The 20,697-nt window shown below is 49.7% G+C and overlaps 1 protein-coding gene across 3 annotated transcripts in view; it reads right to left on the bottom strand.

Annotated features, from left to right (window-relative positions):
* Window positions 1-20,697, bottom strand: part of LOC107115524 (RNA binding protein fox-1 homolog 1-like) — a 42,605-nt gene that overhangs the window by 18,232 nt on the left and 3,676 nt on the right. For 2 of the 3 annotated variants that reach the window (XM_015417246.1, XM_015417247.1), the window contains exon 2: window positions 6,979-7,194. In XM_015417246.1, the coding sequence (XP_015272732.1) occupies window positions 6,979-7,194 (216 nt within the window). Of the gene's footprint in view, window positions 1-6,978; window positions 7,195-7,997; window positions 8,074-20,697 lie in introns of those variants that run through there. The other variant, XM_015417249.1, reaches the window with a different exon arrangement.

Below are 20,697 nucleotides of genomic sequence, written 5' to 3'. Positions count from 1 at the left end.
CCTCCAGGTGGGGCCTGAAAATCTCCCAGAATCACAAGTGACCTCCAGAGACTACAGAGAAAACCACTGTTTTGGAGAGTAGACTCCATGGCCTTATGGTCCACTGAGGTCCCCCTCCCCAGGCTCCACCCCCAAATCTCCAGGAATTTCCTAACCCAGAGTTGGCAACCCTCCTCTCCATCCTTTCTTTATGAAATTAGTCCTTAAAAGATGATGAGCCAGATCCAGCCGACTGGTCCGCTAAATGTTGCCCACCCTTCCCATCCCACATGGCTTTTGTCCACGCAGGCCCCACAATTCCCAACTTTGCCCTTCCTTTTGGGAGCGCCTCCCTCTTTTCCCAGAAAAAAAAACCTGGCTGGATCCAACCCAATGAGTCCACAGAATTGCCTTTGGGTTCTGGCAACAAGCCCACCGTACGCCTGCTACAGCCGACAGCTCTGTACCTGAGTGGTGGGCCTGGCTCATCCAATCCATCACGTTAGTAAGACCCGGGGACCTTTTTGTTATTATCGTGAGGGGAACCATTCAGGAAGACAAATGGCGCCATTTCTTATGTCACCACTTACAAATCAGAGCTGGAGGAAATTGGAGTCATTTCCCGCTGCGCCCTACGTAGATCCTGCCTTTGGAGGGTCGGGGTCCTGGACTCAGTGGGGACAGGGTTGCCAGTACTGGGTTGGAAAATACCTGGAGACTTTGGGGTTGGATCCAGGAGAGGGCGGGGTTTGAGGTGGGGAGGGGAGGGGCCTCAGCACGGCGCAATGCCACAGAGTCCCCCCTTCAAAGCAGCCATTTTCTCTCCAGGGGAGCTGATCTCTGTCAGCTGGAGAACAATTGTAAAAGCCGGAGATCTCCAGGCCCCACCTGGAGGCTGGCAAGCCTAAGTGGGGAGCCAAAGCCACTGCTCTTTCGAGGCCACATAATGCAGATTAGCTTCCTCTTGAACTTCAGCCACTTTTAAAAATCCATAAATCACAATGGTTAAAAGCGTGACGAGGGAATGGATTTCTCTCCCTGGTCCGGAATAACGACTCTAATCTGCATTAACGATTGCAAGAAATAAAGCCTGGTAGTTATTCTGGGAGAATAAATCTGAACAGTAAGTGTACGGGGATCAGTTGTTTACATGGGTGAATGAAGATTAGGGGTTTATCTCAGCTTTTTTAATAGTCTGCTCTGTTCTATAGGTAATTTTTATGTCGCTTTTATGTCTAATGGCTCATGTTTTTTTAAACGGCACAGGGTTTCGATATTGTGAGTTTTTAATTGGAAGCCATCTCAGGCAAGACTCTGAAGAGGGAGGATAGAAATGTTCCAAATAAACAAGACAACAACTGCAGTATAGATATCAAAAGGAAAATGCGGGTTGCCATTTCTCTCCCTCGCTCTGAACCTGCACTTTTAACAGCAGCCTGACATCTAGCCATTAGGAAGGCGAGCTTTTCTTGGTACGGGGATTGAGTCAGGGAAACCTTTCCTCCACTACGGGACGGAATAGCCAGCTGCTGCTAAAGGAAGAGGAGCAGGGCTAGGATGAAAGATGGCAACACAGACAACACAAGGTATGGGAGAGCCTTGGCTAACCCTGCTTCAGAGCCATTTTGTACGAAACATTTTGTATTCTGGTTCGTACACAAGGAGAGCGAAGATGAGAGATTGCCTGGATGTAGAACTGACAGCCACTAGATTAACCTGAGTAGTCATCATCCACGTTTCCAGAGCTTGGGCTGCAATACGAGACCCACTTCTGAGTCAATCATACGTGGCCGTCTTTCTGTGGGAGTGCTGCGGCTCAGCGGAACGGGCTTTCTAAGGAGGAAGTCCAGGTTTAATCCCCAATGCCGCATGTTTGTTTGTTTGTTTTAAAAAAACAGGCAGCAGAAGGGCCTTTCTCGAGAACCTGGCAAGCCCGTGCCAGTCAGAGTCAACCATATTGAACTAGACTGACATAAGGCGGCTTTATGGGTGCTATTTTGCTCTCCGGGGCATTCAAGGTTCCTGTGTCAGTCACAGGGAACTTTAGTTGACACTGCTTTCCCTGCAGAGGGGAGACAATCGGCATCTGGTGTGATTAACACATGGAATTCACTGCCACAGGAGGTGGTGGCAGCTACAAGCATGGACGGCTTCAAGGGGGAGCTGGATAAACCCATGGACGAGAGGGCCATCAGTGGCTATTAGCCACAAGGCATAGACAGGGACTCTTGGCCTGGGGCAAGTGATGCTCTGTCTTCTTGGTGCTTGGGGGGGCAACAGTGGGAGGGCTCCTAGTGTTGTGGCCCCACTGGTGGACCTCCTGATGGCACCTGGTATTTTTGGCCACTGTGTGACAGAGTGTTGGACTGGATGGGCCATTGGCCTGATCCAGCATTGGCTTTTCTCATGTTCTTATCTCCTCCAGTCCCCACTTCTACATATCTTTAGAGGTACTAGAGGTTTGTCCCTGGGTCATCTGCTAAGGAGCCCCTCAAAGAAAGAACATGGTCCAGCAACCCGCCTCAGGCCAGGACTCCTGGGGAATCCCATCCTACTCGCAAAGGGGCTAACATCTTGATGAACAAGCAGGAGAGCAGACTTCGGGGTCTGCAGGAGAAGAAAAGGAGGCCTGGCAAAGGTTTGGGGCTACACAAGGGGTGCTAGGCTGAGACCGAGAGCCAATTCCTCTCAATCAGGGCGAGCCCTCTCATTAAACAGCAGCCTGCCTCGGGCAGCATGGGTGGGGATCGGGCACTCAAAGCAGCTTCTCACATGGCTGCAGCCTGCCTCGGGCAGCATGGGTGGGGAGGCCCCTGAAGGCTAGCAAGTTGTCAACTGTTCGTTTTCTTTCACGTCTGTCCCAGTTTTCTCCCTGATCCGGGCACTCAAAGCAGCTTCTCACACGGCTCCCCCCCCTCCTCCACTTAACCCTCACAACAACCTCGTAGGGTAAGTGAGGCCGAGAGATCGTGACAGGCCCAAGGTCACCCGGCAGGCTTCCATGGCGGAGTGAGGGATTCAAACCCAGTGGTCCCAGGTCCTGATCTGACATTCCAACCACGATACCACACCAGCCCTCAGCCGTTTATTATAATTATTTTTTAATCAATGGAGGGGCAAGGAGAAGATGTCGTTTTGATTTTCCGCCTCAGGCACCAAAACATCTTGGCCCTGTCTGTTTATAGCCTCTCAGAGGACGCGGTGCCCTTCAGACGGAAGATTCAACAACACACACCACTTGTCCCCGTGTGGAGATAAACAGCTGCCAGTGAAGATGGAGCGGCTGGGGAGGGGAACAGGGAATCTGATAGGGGCGCAGCTGTCTCTGCTGGGGGGGAAAAGTGTTACCCAATATGGACACAGAAACCTGCTCCTCAGAGTCACTGGCTCAGGAGAAGGAGGCCTTGCATGGGGGTGTGGGGAGAACAGACATCTTTCCTTTCTCGAGACCAAACATTAAAACGGCCTTCTCTGGAACACAAAAATCCCCAATTCAGTCTTCTGACTATTCCCTTTAATGGACGTAATCTGTTTTCTAGGCCACAGTGGCTTGAGAGAGATAAAGGTGGCAGAATTCAGAATAGTCAACAGGGATTTGGCTGGTCAGCTACAGCAATCAAGAACAGACCCCGGGAAAAGACACTTTACAGAGCTGGGCGGCTCCCCCCACTTGGGTTATTTTAACCAAACCGTAGCCCTGTTTGCATGTCGCAGGGAATGCATGCGCAAGTTGTGTACAGTGGACACTTGCTTTTTCTTTATACCTGTGTTGAGTATTTCTCATGTTTTGTTCAACACACGTACAGCTGAACACGTGACAGATCTCAGGCCCCAGATTTATCCAGGCACCCGTCCCCTGTTTCATTTGCAAAGTGGACGCGCATCAGCACTTTCTTACAAACAGGTACATGCAGGATGTGTGTGCGTTCACTGTAATTTGCGAACAGGGCTAACATAGAAGAAGAGATTGGATTTATACCCCGCTCTTCACTACCCAAAGGAGTCTCAGAGCGGCTTACAAACTCCCCTTCCCCTCCCCACAACAGACACCCTGTGAGGGAGGTGGGGCTGAGAGAGCTCAGAGCTCTGACAGAAAGTGCTCTTTTTCAAGAGCAGCTCTGACAGAACTACAGCTTGCCCAAGGTCATTCAGCCAGGTGCAAGTGGAGGAGTGGGGAATCAAACCCGGTTCTCCCAGATTAGAGTCCGTGCACTTAACCACTACACCAAACTGGCTATGTATAGGTGATTGTATTCCCAGATCTCAGAAGCCAGCCCCGAGACTCTAGTTTTGGGACTCATTCTCAGGGCCATCAGCTAAGCTCACGTGCTGGCTGGCTTCTTTGAAGACCTCTGCGCATTCCTGTTTGCGATTAGTAGTGCACAAGTAAATTGCAAGTGGGAGGCGACAGTCTGTCAATCTGCACATTCTCTGTTTAGCAGATAGGTTTTGATTCAACCGTTTTTTCTGCTGCTGAAAAAGGGAGGAGGGGGGTCCCCTGCAACCACCCAAAAAGGCTATGCTGGGACAGGCCCGTATCTACAGTGGGGCATCTCGGGGCTAGGCCCCCCGATTTACCGCCCAGGTCCCCCGACTTCCCATCCAGCTGGTTATTTTATTTTATTTTTTGTGCGCACCACGGCCACATTGCACCAAGCTGTCGCCCTGCCCTGCCCGCCAGTGCCCTTGCCTCTCACCTCTCTCTCTCGTCACTTTTTAAAAACTTTTCCTCTCTCATCACCCCGACATAGCCTGGGTTTGTGTGCGGGGGTGCCCTCCAACATTTAAATGCCCCCTGACGTCAAAAATCCTGGCTACGGCCCTGTGCTGGGACCAGCATGGACAAAAGCCATGTATGACGGGGGAAGAAGTAAGGTCAGGAATTGGGTGAGAGAGAGTGAAAAAGCTGGCTGGATCCAACCCACAATTTCCATGCTGTTACCGTTTCCAGTGTGGTAGATACCACAGCTTTCCCATGGCAGATTATTATGACTGCACACAACCCCACAGAACATGTGGTACAATTCCTAGTGACAGGCAGAAGTATACCTGCTATTTAATGCAACATCTCCAAGCCCCAACCCATAAATGTTGGAGTGCAAGCCATCCAAGGAATTTTTTTTAATTAAAAAAAAACATATTAAAAGAAACCCTGCAGAAATGTACGTTTTTGCTAATAATCTATTAGTTTCTCTTTTGTTTTCGCTACATTGCAAGACAGAGACCTCTTCACTGGGATGTGTGATCGGGCTATACAATATTTTTGTGTATCCCTGCAGCAGAAGGAATGGGTCTCCCAACTCACTGTGACCCCCAAAGAATCCAAGTCAGTGTCCAGAAGACCCACAGACTTGGCTTCCAGAGTTATCCAGGAGGGCGAGTGTGATGTAATAGTTAGAGTATTGGACTAGCATCTGGGAGATCCAGGTTTGAATCTCCCTCCGCCATGGAAGTTTGCTGGATGACCTTGGGCTAGGCACATACCTCAACCTGAACTATCCTCACAGGAGTGTTTTGAGGATAAAATGGGGGAGAGGAGAATAATATAAGCTGCTCCTGGTCCTCACTGGGGAGAAAGGCAGGGCATAAATGATGTAAATAGATAAACAGTTAACACGACCCTCTTTAGGAGACATTTTGCTGGGAGTTCCCTACAGTCCAAGTTTAGCACTTCCATGCTCAATGAAGTGTACAAGAATGGGCTTTGCTGCCCACAATAAGGTACAGTGCAATAGTACTCCGTGTCTGCAGTCACCATGTGGCTAGAGGAGTCCTGACGCTGGGAGTTGTAATAATAAAAATAATTATCGCATGGCATTGCGTGTAGAATAGCCAGGAAATCTTAAGATTGTCTGGCAGCCAGATGTTCTAGCTCTTTTTTTAAGCATTATGCACCACTAGGTGGCGAGCTAGACTTGTTTTCAAGGCAAGAGACGTTTCAGAGGTGGTTTGCCATTGCCTGCCTCTGCGTCACAACCCTGGCATTCCTTGGAGATCATCCTTCCAAATACTAGCCAAGGCCGACCCTGCTTAGCTTCCGAGATCTGACAGAATCGGGCTAGCCTGGGCCATCCAGGTCAGGGCGGAGTTGTAATATTTCTCGTAGACACCCACATGCACACTCATGGCTTATAGGCAATGGAATCCACTGAAGACTCCGGGGATCTTACGAGTGCCTCAAAGCACACACATCAAAGAGGAAGAGAACCACAGTCCTCCAAATGGTTTGCTAGCTGGGGAGGGGGGGGAAGGGGAGAAAAGAACGCATCGCTGTGTGCCATTTTTAAATCGACTGCCTCAGCAAAGCCCCTTTGCTCCTCCCCAGCCCACAGATAAAAAGGGAGAGGGGGAAAAATGTTGTGGGGGAAAGCATTCTAAACATGCTCAGAGACACTTCCGTTCATGTTTCAGATTCAGCTGTGTCCTGACAACAAATGGCAGGGTTCACTGCCCCGAGACCTAATACAAGTGAGAGGTTGGGCAAAGCACCATTTTCCCCGTGGTTTGGGATAAAGGGGAAGTAGATGGGGGTGGGGACCCAAGGAAGTGTAGACAGGCAGCTCCTTCGCTTCGTGAGAAGCAGAGACCTACGGGGGAAGCTGGCTTAAAGGAAAGAGGGACCGAGGCAGCTGATGGCCAGTTTAAGAGGGGCTGTAAAAGCAAACAGTCCAGTCGGTTTGTGACATGGAAAGCTTCGGTGGCTCTGGACTAAGGGCCTGAATTCTCAATAGTGATCGTGGTTAACCAGCCACACCACTCATTCAACCTTTGTAAAATGGTAGGAGGAGCAATTTCCTGTTCTCCCAAAATCCTTGTGCAATAGGAACCAGCGCTACCCAACACCTCTTCAGGATGCAAGGAAAAGGACGTGAACCTCAGTCACCTTTTCTCTTTTGGATGCTACTCAGGGGGTCCAGATCCTCAGCCTCTCCAGCACTAGGGCCCCCCCTCCCAGTGAGGCCCCGGATAATTGCCACGGCAAGTCGAGCCATCACTTACCGCAGGGGGTGGGGGCAACGGTTCCGGGGCAGCGGTTCCTTGTTCAGGGTAGAGACGCAGGCCATGATCCGGTGCGGTTGGAGATGGGTACTCTGAAGGGGCGCTGTGGAGGTGGTACTGTGGAGGCAGCCGAGCCTGGGGAGGGGGCGGAGGGTACTGGGCTGGGAACGTCTGTGTCATGGCATCAGCGGGCGGCACCGCGGCATCCGGGCTACCCTGCACAAATTGGGGGGGGGGGAGAGAACAGGAAGACAGTGAAACTGGGCCCTGCAACAAACGACCAAAAAGACGAAGAGCTCATTTTCAAACAGGTCAGATCGTCTTCTCCCTAGACACCGAGGACCTCTCCCAGAAACCCCTAGACTGTTTTCACTCTAATGCATTCTTTTCCAGAGTTGGCCGGGCAAGAAGAACCCCTTAACCCAAAGAGAACCACTGACAGTACTTTTGCAGCATTTCCCAAACATGTTTGCTTCACAGGCATTATTTCAGGGACCCTTACAACATCCCTACAAGGTAGGCCACTTATCATGACCACCATGTCACAGACCTGAGAGGAGGCAGCTCTTTTAGCGCACCCAATGAGAGCTCAACAGGACATTTCCTTACCTTAAGAGTCAGGACCAAGAGACTTAGCTCTCCCCCACCGACTTGCCCACAGAAAAAACCACCTGGGAGACTTTTGTCTCCCGTCTTTCCAAAGAGCAGACGTGGCTCTCCCCTCCTCCATTTTAATCCCCATAACAACCCTGTGAGATGACTGACCCAAGAACAAGCAGCCAGCTGAGGGGGAATATGACCCTCCCTCTCTCTCCCCAGCCTCACTTCAGTCCGCTGTATCCCGTTGGCTCCTAGACCCCAACATCCTGTAGGCAGAACTAACAGGTTGCCTTTTTACAAAGAAACAAAGCCAAGGCTTCCAATCCCGTCTTTAGGACTCCACCGGCGCTTCCTGTCGGGGGACCCAGAAATCCTGGCTTGCAGCCCCTAAAACCCAACCTCCCCTAACAGTCACCCACCTACACCAACGGGCCCCATCCCCCGGCACCTCGCAAGCCCTCCGCCAGGCTTGGGGGTCCTCAGACAAAAATGCACCCTTTCTCTTCCCGCAGACCCCGACTATAAAGGCATCCCTTGTGCTGCGCCTCCACCAATGGGGAGCCCCCGGAACAGACGCGGCCGCTCCGATTGGCTCCCGTCTCCTGGGCTCCCCCCCCCCCCCCCCCCTCCTTTTTCTCTTTGTAGCTTCTCGGCTCTCTCTTTTGTCTTTCAGCTGTTGGGGGCTTTGAAAGAGCCGGGGGGGGGGGCGTGTGAGACAAACAGCTGCAGCTTCTCCTGGAATTTGCAATTGCCCGAAAAGGCGCAGCTCGGCGGCCCACGCACCTGCCCCACCTGTCCCGAGGGCAGGGAGAGGGATTAAGGGGAGCCAAAGCGCCCTTCGGCTTAGAAGGAGCCGGATCCAGCAGCCCCAAGAATGCAATGGCAGGAAGATTGTACGTCCGGGGGGCGCTACGAAAGGCCAAGGCCTCCTGCAGGGTACTTTCCAGGATAGCTGCTTGCTAGATTGAAACTTGCTGGCGGCAGCCTTGCCTTCCTCCCAGGGTTGTTGTGATGACATGTACTTGTCTTGTATTTGTGTTTATACAGTGTTACCAGGTGACCTCTTTTCAGAGGACATGTCCTCATTTTTTGGTGTCCATCCTCTTTTGGGCCTTTTAAAAAACCTGCTGAAAATATCCTGTTTTGGGGTTAGGATGCTGAGCCTGGTTTGCCCCGTAGTTCCACAGTGGAGGCCAGCTTCAGCTTAAATAGTTCATGTTCGTTGCATCTATGACACTGTCAGCTTAAATGACACTGTCATCTTAAATAGTCAGGGTATTTAAAATGAGATTTGTCATAGCGATTGGTTGTTTGCAGTAGACAGTTGGGAAATAGGTTCTCTTTTTTGCTTTCCAAGATATGGTAACCCTAGTTTCTATATACCCTGCTTTTATTTATTTACATTGTTTATAATCCGCCTTTCTCACAGGAACCCCATGCGGATTGCGCATAGTGGATCACAACAATCAGCTAAATGGGGCATTCAATAACCAGTGCATTAGGATTGTAGAAGTCTGGAACCAGCCAGGAAGAACTGAAGTAAATATTTAAACCGTTTTGTACAATGCAGCTCTATTAGGTAAAGGTAAAGGTTCCCTTGCTCGAAAGCCAGTCGAATCCGACTCTAGGGTTGCGGTGCTCATCTCCGTTTCAAAGCCGAAGAGCCAGCGCTGTCTGAAGACATTTCCATGGTCATGTGGCCGGCATGACTAAATACCGAGGCGCACGGAACGCTGCTACCTTCCCACCGAAGTGGTACCTATTTATCTACTTGCAATTTCTTGCTTTCGAACTGCTAGGTTGGCAGGAGCTGGAACCAGAGACGGGAGCTCACTACGTCATGCGGCACACTCGGGTCTCGAACTGCTGAACTACCGACCTTCCGCAGCCTGCAGTTCAGCGTCTTAACCACCTGAGCCACCTATGCAGGAAAGCCCTCTTGAATAATTCTGGTTTGCATCGATTCAGGTGGGTATCTGAGGAAGTGTGCATGCACACAAAAGCTCATACATTGAATAAAACTGTTGGTCTTAAAGGTGCCACCGGACTCAGACTCTTGTTTGCTTCGTTTGCGGAAAGCCAGGAGAAGTGGGACCTTTCCTGACCTCCTCAGGCAGGCCATTCCATACAGTGGGGGCCACAGCGAGGAAGGCACGTGCACAAGCAGCGGTTGATTTAGCCCATTTGCAAGTTGGCACCTACAGAAGGCCCTGCTGACTGTTCGCTCGAATGGGAACCCAAAGTGGGTTACAAAACCATTCTCCTCTCTCTCTTTTCTTTCACTGCAACCACCTTCTGGGGTTCCTTAGGCTGAAAGAGAATGTGATTGGATCAAATGGTGGAGGGGGAATTTGAACCCGGGTCTCCCAGATCTGGATCCAATACTCTGTCCTAAGGATGCCAGCCTCCAGGTGGGACCTGGGGATTCCCTGGAACTACAGCTCATCTCCAGACTATAGGGATCAGTTCCCCTGAAGAAAATGGATGGTTTGGAGGGTGGACTCTGTGACATTGTACCCCACTGAGGTCTCTGTCCTCCCCAGGCTCCATCCCCAAATCTCCAGGAGTTTCCCAACCTGGATCTGACAGCCTTACCCCCCCCCCCATCCTCTGCTGGGGGCCTGGGGGGGGGGCCTGTCCCCTGTGCAAAACTGGAATTGGGAAAGAGAATCATGTGGGCTGCTATGAGCTCCTTGGAGGAAAGACAGAATAAAAATGTACTAGATATGTACTAGATTAATTGGGGGGGGGGTTTGAGAGTTCAAGGTGTCTTCATTCATTTTCTTAGGTGGTTTGAATTCTGGTTTTAACAAGGAAACAAGAACTAACGCAGCATTTATAGACATGTAAACATAGATGTTTTTGTCTTCACAAGAAACCTGCAAGCACAGAAGCCACCACAGATGCAACCAGGTGGGGCTGTGGTAGGGTTGCCTAGTCCAGACTGGGAAATTCCTGGATATTTGGGGTTGGACCCTGAGGAGGGACCTCACCAGGGTGTAAATACCATAGGGCCTACCCTCCATTTTCTCCAGGGCAACGGATCTGTCATCTGGAGATCAGTTCTGATTCCAGGAGACCCCCAGGCCCCACCTGGAGGCTGGCAACCTTAATTGTGGCTCCGTGGTAGCATATTTGCTTTGCACGTAAAAGATCTCAGATTCGAACTCTGGCATCTCCAGCCAGCAAAGACAATGCTGACCTTGATAGACCAATAATGGATAGTGGTGGCCTCATCTCATCTGTGGGGGCCTCTGTTTGCCCCGATTTAGAGTTCTACCACCTCCGTACACACACCCCATTAAACAGATTACAGACGATTGGCTCCACACATATTTCTACATTTAATAATGTTTGTGTAGATAAGATTGCCTAAAATATTTCGATTAAAATATAAAGCAAACCCAAATTTAATCTTTAACACTAATTCTATTGCTTTCTGTTAATCCAACAAAATTAAAAGGTTAATTGGCCCATCCTGAATTCCATTCCTGCCTGTTAATTGGGCCAGTATATACCTCCATATTGTTCATAGAGGAAGGCATTATGGATTCCTAAGGCCCCAGGGCAGTTTTGAACCAGGGACTTCTTCATTTACAGCCAGACATTTCAGCTGCTCCTAAATGAACAGAGTACAGAACCAAAACTACTGTGTGAGAGAGAGCTAAGAAGCAGTGAGTGGTAGCTTTTATATGTTACCTCAAACTTCCTTCAGTCTTAGAAAGGCACCTAAAAGGAAGCAGTGATGACATGCCAGTGTATTTCAGTCATGGGTTGGATGATTGAGTCAGTGTGATGTACTGGTCAGAGGAGAGGTCCCCAACATTGTTGCCCTTGGCGCCATGATGCCTGTCAACAGCTTTCCTGGTGCCTAGGTAAAGGTAGGTAAAGGTTTCCCTTGCTCGAAAGCCAGTCGAATCCGACTCTAGGTGCTCATCTCCATTTCCAAGCTGAAGAGCCAGTGCTGTCCGAAGACATTTCCGTGGTCATGTGGCCGGCATGACTAAGCGCCAAGGCGCACGGAACGCTGTTACCTTCCCACCGAAGTGGTACCTATTTATCTACTTGCAATTTCTTGCTTTTGAACTGCTAGGTTGGCAGGAGCTGGAACTAGAGACGGAAGCTCACTCCGTCATACAACACTCGGGTCTCGAACTGCTGAACAACCGACCTTCCACAACCTGCAGTTCAGCGTCTTAACCACTTGAGTCTACCAAGTGTTTTTAGAAAGTGAGTGGGGCCAGGTGGTGCTATTGGCCACTGGAGATTTGATTGGCTGTGCAGATTTCTTAAAATGTTGCATTGGCAGAAGCTAGGGATGCCAGCCTCCAGGTGGGACCTGGGGTTCCCCTGCTATTATAAGCTCATCTCCAGTTCCACGTCCATCTACCAAGATCACCCATGAGGAACTCCTGGAGATTTGGAGATGGAGCCTGGGGAGGACAGGGACTTCAGTGGGGTACTATGCCAAAGAGCCCATGCTCCAAAGCATCCATTTTCTCCAGAGGAACTGATCTCTGTAGTTAGAAGAGGAGCAATAATTTTGGGGGATCCCCAGCTCCCACCTGGAGGCTGGCATCCCTAGTCTCCCAGGAGAAAATGGCTGTTTTGGAGGACATTGTTCCCCACTGAGGTCCCTGTCCTCCCCAGGTTCCATCCACAAATCTCCAGGAGTTTCTGGAAACCCTACCCCCCCATCCCCCGCCAGTGGCCGGAGTAGGGGGGAACCTGTCAACCCTAGCATCAGCTGCCACCATAGCACAAGGATATTCATGGTATGACGGAAAGTAAGTGGTGGCAGCCATTTTGTGGCTGCACTTGCCAGAGTGTGTCAGAATTCCAAGGTGCCCACAGGCTCAAAAAGGCTGGGGTTTGAGTGTCCAAGAAATCCCCACTCTCCCACGGAAGCTTGCTGGGTGACCTTGGCCAAGTCATTCACCCTGAGCTACCTCACCGCGTTGTTGTAGCGTAGATAAAACAAAGGAGGGGAGAATGGCTGATGCTGTAAACTGCTTTGGGTCCCCCTTGGTAAGAAAAGTGAGTATAAATAAAAGCAAAACCTTGGACTGGTGGGCAGCCATGATTTTATGGCACCTTCATTTAGCATATCAGGCTTGTTTGCCCATAGTCTCCTTTCATATCTTCCTGACGTTGTGAGTAATTGCTGCTCTTATATCTAACCAAGCCTTGCATATGGTTGGCACACACTGTACCTCTTGCATTTAATTACCCTTTTTTGTCCCCATTGTTTACTATTTTCTCTATCCTGCCCACCGAGGACACATTTCATGCATTCTGATTAAAGTGGACCACAGGCCATTAAAAACTGCTGCCATAATAAGAGTGCAAACCTAAACAGAGTTACACCAGTCTATATCGGTTGACTTCAATACACTTAAGGTAAAGGTTTCCCTTGCTCAAAAGCCAGTCGAATCCGACTCTATGGTGTGGTGCTCATCTCTGTTTCCAAGCTGAAGAACCAGCGCTGTTCGAAGACGTTTCCATAGTCATATGGCTGGAATGACTAGACGTCGAGGCACATGGAATGCTGTTATCTTCCCACCGAAGCGGTACCTATTTATCTACTTGCAGTTTCTTGCTTTCGAACTGCAAGGTTGGCAGGAGCTGGGACCAGAGACGAGAGCTCACTCCGTCATGCGGCACGTGGGTCTCGAACTGCTGAACTACCGACCTTCCAGTCTGCAGTTCAGCGTCTTAACCACTGGGCCAACTGAGCACCCTTCAATACACTTAGAAGGGTGTAATTCTGCTTAGGGTTGCAGTGTACATCAGTTTCTTTAGGGTGCCATAAGACTGAGAAAGGGTAGTGGGTGCTGCCACAAAATGGCTTCTGGAACAGGCAGGAGCAAGCAGAAAATGTCTGCCACAGGGACCAGTCACAAAATGTCAAGAGGTTCCGAGCCAAGTGTCCATCTATCAAGGCGACAGTTATTTCCAAGTGGGCGGTACCTGCCAACCCAACAGTGATGCCTCCTGGGATCTTGTAGGGCTGCCAGCTCTTGGTTGGGAAATAACTGCAGTCCACAGGGCTCTTTTTGTAGAAAAAGACGGGATAGCATAATAGGCCACACCCAACAGCAGGAACTCATTAGCATATTGGGCCACACCCCGACAGCACAGCTCATTAGCACATTAGGCCGCACCCCCATGTTACCAGAAGTGTGGTTTCCAGCTACACCCACCTTTTACTTGTTATTCTGTTTACCTTGTTTGTTGTCAAAACCCAGGGCTTTTTTTGTAGCAGGAACTCCTTTGCATCTTAGGCCACACACCCCTAATGTAGCCAATCCTAATGAGTTCCTGCTGTTGGGTGTGGCCTATTATGCTAATGAGTTCCTGCTGTGTGTGGCCAACTTGGAAGCCAGCCGGAACTCCGTTCCTGTGCGTTCCTGCCCAAAATTAGCCCTGCCTGCAGATTTTGGGGGTGGAGCCTGAGGAGGGAGGGGTTTGGGGAGAGACCTCGGTATGGTATAATGCCACACAGTCCACCTTCCACAGTGGGCATTTTCTCCAGGTAAACTGATCTCTATCACTTGGAGATCAGTTGTAACAGTGGGCTATCTCCAGCCACCACCTGAAGGCTGGCGACCTTAATATTCCGCCATCTTGTGGTCCAGTGAATTAGAGGCCAGTCAAGGTTTTGGAGAAGCAGCAAATGGGCACTAGGAAGGAAGACTGGAGGAGGAGGAGGAGGACAAGAAGAAGGAGGAGAAGGTAGTAGATGGTTGTTTCTACAGTGGAAAAACAGGGAAGTACACAGTGGTACTGTAGGCAATGTTAGACTCTGGGCTTAATTGTCTTAGAGAGGGTCCCCTCATCATCAGTTTCAGGTGCTCTGAGAACTACGACTCCCAGAATGCATAGGGGAAAACAAGTGGAGAAATAAATGTGGAGGTGATGTGGGCCAAGCTTGTCTATCTCTTACTATATCTTGCATTTGAAGGTGAGCCCTACTGATCCAGGTGACCAGGAACCAGCTTTCACCCCAAAGTACATCCCTTGGCACCAGTGAAAGCATACTAGTCAGGAATTCCTCCCATGGGTGTCCACACTGCAGAGCACACGGTCCAGATTACCGGGGCAACTCTGTTGTACGCACAGTTTATGAAACACTTTATACTCTGCCACTGACTAACAGGTTTGACTTGGTGGGTGCACTTAGCACTTCCATGGTGCATCTGTTAAGTGCCACTGATGATTCTAATCACAGTAACTGAAATCAATCATGAACATATATTCAGATATTTACTTTGGTTCATTGCTTAAATGTATTTTGGGTAAAATACTAAATGCTGACAGGCAATCATGCTACTTATGATTTTGCTTGTTCTGGCCAGCTATAACTGCCCAACTATAACCCCTAGGAATGATTTAGAATTTCTCCTCCCTTCTGTTTGACTGGGAAAATCCCTGTTTCCATTTTGCTTCTCCCTTGCATGAACCAAACCTATGATTCTTCTGGAACATTTTCTGTTTTCTCTTTCCAGTCTTTTCTCCCTACAATGTATGCATTTTTAAATGTCATTTTGTGTGTCTTTCAGTGCCACCCTAAGCAAAATTATGCCCTTCTAAGTCCATTGATGTCAGTCGCTGAAACTCCGCTTAGGTTTTCACTGTAAATCAGCATTATGTACATATAATGCATGTATACATTTTACACCCTGACCTGGATGGCCCAGGCTAGCCTGATCTTGTCAGATCTCAGAAGCTAAGCAGGCTCGGCCCTGGTTTAGTACTTGGATGGGAGACCTCCTTAGAACACGGGAGGATCATGCTAAGGTAGGCAATGGCAAACCACCTCCAAGTGTCTCTTGCCTTGAAAACCCCACAAGGTTGCCATACTCAGTTGTGACTCGATGGCACTTTCTTCCACCACACAAAAGTTGCGCAGAAAAACCAGGCAACACAAATACGCTCTTCAAACAAATCCACAACAGCAAACGGCAGAAAACCAAAAGCACTGATGGAACCTAAATGAAACAGGGTACATTCGCTCACCCTGATCCTGTCCCTGCAGAATCACTGTCCTTATTCCTGTTATTTGTGGATGCCTCGTTAAAATGTCATCCATGTGAGTTGTGTTGTCATTCCTCAGGGTTTAGCTCCCTCCCCAAAATCTAGGTGCTAAATCTGTGAGTGGGAGGTGGATTGATCCTGTCTCAGTTTCGGGCGCCACATGTATGTAAATCCATGCACATGAACGCTAAGGCACAGTCTGCTGCTTTGTACGCTGCAGCTGTTGAGGTATATTTTGGATGACATATCACAGGACAATTATCTGTTTTCTCTAAACACCATCTTAGCATTTAAGTCTGCACAACGCTGAGCCTGGGTAAACAAAACAGACAGCCATGGGTCATAGTGAAGAGCGGGGGTGGCGCAGGCAATTATTTTCCTTGGAGAAATGTCAGAAGGTGCCCTTCCCACAAATTAAGATGCCGCTAGCCATTGTTTTGAGCAAACTTTGGTTTAGAGTTGTTTTTTTAAATAATTTCAACTAAATATAGAGCTTGAAGCAGACGAAAAGCTCCGTGCAAAATTACTCTTAATTTCAGGATTATCAGGCTTCGTCTTGACGTAGCTGAAGAGCGGGGCCACCAAAAGGGTCTTCTGATTTAGGGAACAGAGATTCCTGCAGGACGGAGAGTCGGGTGCTTTGGAGTACCACCTGTTCCTATAAAACCATTTGCTTGTTTGAGAAACAGAGGGGGGGGGGGTCAACGGACAGTTGAAATGTTCCAGTCCCACAACCTGTCTCCAGCGCTTACTGGCTGCTCCGCTGCCTCACAGGCAGGAGAAACACCCATATCTCTGGGTGGTTTGCAAAGGAGTCCTTGGAGGCCATTTCTTATCAAGGTTGGCTCCACTTTCTGTTTTTATAAATAGCGCCACTTCACTGCGGCACTATCTTGTCACTCACCGCTCAAGAGGGGCCCGGAGAAGGGGTGGGCAGACAGAAATAGATTTGGCCCCAGGGTGGGGTCTCTCTCAGACCCAGGAACTGATGAGGTGCTTTGGGCAAAAAGCCAGATCAGTTCCACTTAAGGAGGTTAGATCCAGCCGGCTTTTTCACTTCGTGTTGCCCAATTTCCACTCTTTGCTAGGCCCCCCGGTCTGCATGGCTGTTGTGCAGGCAGGTCCCACGATCCCCCAGCAAAGGCTTTTTGGTGGTCAAAGGAGGCTCCCTAACCTCTCTTTTTCACCCGCAGAAAAAGGTGCCTGGATCCGACCCATGCTCTCTTTTTCCCCTTCCCCTCCCCAGACCCTTTCCACTTACAAAGTGAACCCAACAAATTGAAAACGGCAGCAAAATCTGTAACACTTCAGCCTATCCTCTCATCCAAAGAATAAAAAATGAAAGTGTTTCAGATTTTCTTGTGTGCCTTCTAGTTTATTGGGAGTCGGAATAAAACCGTTTTGCCATTTCCACTTCTCTGAGCAGCAGAATTTTGATTGCCTTTCCCAAGTTTAATAGAGTACTAAAGCTGAACTGGATTGTGGGGAAGGATCTCCCACATCTGACAGGAACTACCCCAAACTTTAGAAACTAGCACTCAAAACAGAACTCCAAATGTTTAATACTTGGCCATTGCAGTGGATTTGCCTGCATGGACTTGGTCTTGTGAAAACACCAGTTTGGGAATTCGCCAGTGTCACATTTTCTTCCTTCCAAACCTGTGCATGTATGAGTATGACCATTGCAATCTGAACGCGTCAGATCAGTAAAAAGAAGCATTGTGTGTATGTGTGTGTGTTTGTGTATATTGGATGGCTTTCTACTTGGAAGAGTAGTGCGAGGCATCCAACAGCGTTATATATGCTTCCTGCCAGGGGTACATTATTTGAAACGTGTTCCTTAGACTTTGCTGGCTCCCGGCACAATTGCAAGTGCTGGGTTTTGATTTTTTTAAACCATATGTGTTTCAGGGATACTTTTTAATTTGGAGACCCTCGCATGATGTCCCATCATAATCTCTATATGTATGTACCTAAGTACTGTCAAGTCTTAACCGATTTATGGCGACCCCAGCGAGGGGATTTTCAATGCAAGTGAGAAGCAGAGGTGCTTTGCTCTTGCCTTCCTCTGCAGAATCTTCCTTGGCAGCCTCCCTTCCAAGTACCAACCACACTTAGCTTCTGAGATTTGACAATATACCAACATACCATGCCACTTTCCCTCTCCATCATCTCTTTAAAAAAGGTAAAGGTTCCCTCGCTCGAAAGCCAGTCGAATCCGACTCTAGGGTTGCGGTGCTAATCTCCGTTTCAAAGCCGAAGAGCCAGCGCTGTCCGAAGACATTTCCGTGGTCATGTGGCCGGCATGACTAAACACCAAGGCGCATGGAATGCTGTTACCTTCCCACCGAAGTGGTACCTATTTATCTACTTGCAATTTCTTGCTTTCAAACTGCTAGGTTGGCAGGAGCTGGAACTAGAGACGGGAGCTCACTCCGTCATGCGGCGCACTCGGGTCTTGAACTGCTGAACTACCGACCTTCCACAGCCTGCAGTTCAGCGTCTTAACCACTTGAGCCATCATCTCTATAGCCAGCCAAATAGGAGCACCTGGGATGCGGGTGTGCTCTGTGTACCAAGGTCAAACAATGAGGGTACCTATGGAAGCATTCTCGGTAGCTGCTCCCTAGTGTTTTGATTCCTTTCCTAGTGAAGTTCAGCAAAGCCCCTCTCCCTCCCCAAACTCTGCCCTCCCTAGGTTACTCCCACAAATATCCAGGAATTGCCTAAACTGGCCAAACCCATGCCATTACGACACTTCCAGCCCTAGCATCTGGGGCACTGGACAAGGGACCCGCCCCCTACACACAATTTTAAGCACAAATATGAACAAGCAAGACAGCCAGAGCACTGACTGGGCCCTTGTTCAGGAGGAAGGGCAGAGCTCCAGAAGCAGTATAAGGGGTCAGCAGTTAGGCACACACTGAATACAAAAAGGATTAAACTGTCACCCGCAGGAGGAGGAGATTGGATTTATTCCCCACCCTTCACTCAGTGTCTCAGAGCCGCTTACAAACTCCTTTCCCTTCCCCTCCCCACGACAGACACCCTGTGAGGTAGGTGGGGCTGAGAGAGCTCTGACAGAAACTGCTCTTTTTTCAAGAACAGCTGTGCCAGAACTACGGCTTGCCCAAGGTCATCCAGCAGGTGCAAGTGGAGGAGTGGGGAATCAAACCCGGTTCTCCCAGATTAGAGTCCGCACACTTCACCACCACACCAAACTGGCTCTCGAAGCTGGGGTTTGAGGGGAGGGAACTCAGCAGGGTGTGTTCTGGAAGACTCCACCCTCCAAAAGCAGCCATTTGCTCCAGGGGAACCGATCTCTTCAGTCTGGAGATCAGTTGTAAGTAACTCCAGAAGATCTCCAGGTCCCACCTAGATGTTGGCAACCCTAGTTCAGAGGGGATTTTGAAGGGGCACTCCCTTATCCATTGTTCAGGGTCCCAAAGAGGTTCCCTTGTCATCTGCTTTGGGAAGTCTAGAGAGAGGGCGTCCAGCCACAGGGAAGGGAGGAGACATGGGCGGCCTTATCAGTTCTCATCCGGCACAAAGCCATCACCTACATCCAGCTATTACGTTTTTATCTCGCTGGAAATGTATTATATGTCTGTCATTAAAACCGATTCGTCGTCAGATCAAGGCAAGAGAGTTTATCAGTGAAAAAGCAATCCTTTTCAGCCGGCTGATAGCCCTGGAAAGATTATCCTTGTGACCTGCTTCCTGTGCTAACACAATATAGTAGGGTTGCCAAGTCTGGGTTGGAAAATACCTGGAGACTTTGGGGGTGGAGCCAGGAGAGGACGGGGTTTGGAGAGGGCGGGGTTTGGGGAGGGGAGGGGCCTCAGCACAGTACAATGCCATCTAGTCCACCCTCCAAAGCAGCCGTTTTCTCCAGGGGAGCTGATCTCTTTCAGCTGGGGATCAGTTGTAAAAGCAGGAGATCCCCAGGCCCCACCTGGAGGCTGGCAACCCTACAATATAGGCTGGATCCAACCAGCTTTTCTGGTGGTGAAAAAGGGAGGTCCTGTTTCCCTACCCCCTTAAAGTCTGTGATAGGGTTGCCAACCTAATCTGGAGATTAGGACTGATCAGTTCCCCTGGAGAAAATGGCTGCTGTGGAGGGTAGCCTTATACCCCACTGACACTAATGCATCATACTCCACTGCGGTCGTTGCCAAATGCTGCCATTTCCGGGCTCCGTCCACAAATCTCCAGGAATTTCCTAACCTGGATGGCAACCCTAGCTGTGTCACGGGGCCTGCATGTGTCATGTGGGATGGAGGACGCAATCGGGGATGCTGACTCTGGATTGGGAATCAGGTTGCCGACTGCCAGGAGATCTCCTGGAATTACAACTGTCTTCAGCCTGCAGAGATCAGTTCCCCTGGAGAAAATTGGCAGCTTTGGAGCGTAAACTCTATCCCACTGAGCATCCTCTCCTTCCTAAAGCCTGCCTTCCCAAGGCGACACCCTCATCCGGAAGTTTCCCAACCCAGAGCAACCTTCTGCCCAATCCAAAATGGAGAGACCATACTGGCCGACCTTCCAGGGTTGTTTTAAGGATTATGGCACCATAGTGAGTGCATTAAGTGGTACTTGGAATTCCTGAAAGCGATGCAAATGCTATTATTTTACTTGAAGCAGGTCTGCATCTTGTCAATCCCTGACGGAGAGACCTCCTGCAAATATTTTACGAGGAACCTTGTGATCCATGACTGCAATAAAGGTAATGTGAGTGAGGTCTCAGGCCGAGTGAGGGCAGCCCGGCTCTGGCTGTCCTCTGGGGCAGGATTAAAGGTAAAGGTAAAGGTTCCCTTGCTCGAAAGCCAGTCAAGTCTGACTCTAGGGTTGCGGTGCTCATCTCTGTTTCAAAGCCGAAGAGCCAGCACTGTCCGAAGACGTTTCCGTGGTCATGTGGCCGGCGCACGGAACGCTGTTACCTTCCCACCGAAGTGGTACCTATTTATCTACTTGCAATTTCTTGCTTTCGAACTACTAGGTTGGCAGGAAGCAAGCAGACACCCAGACGTGGCCTGGCCCTCTCTCCCACTCTGCTGTAGGATCGCCAACCTCCAGGTGGGG

Source organism: Gekko japonicus, unplaced genomic scaffold, assembly GCF_001447785.1.
Source record: "Gekko japonicus isolate JY-2015 unplaced genomic scaffold, Gekko_japonicus_V1.1 scaffold1621, whole genome shotgun sequence".
Taxonomy (NCBI): Eukaryota; Metazoa; Chordata; class Lepidosauria; order Squamata; family Gekkonidae; genus Gekko; species Gekko japonicus.
The sequence above is the reverse complement of the archived record's forward strand: the minus strand, read 5'-3'. Positions and strand labels throughout refer to the sequence as shown.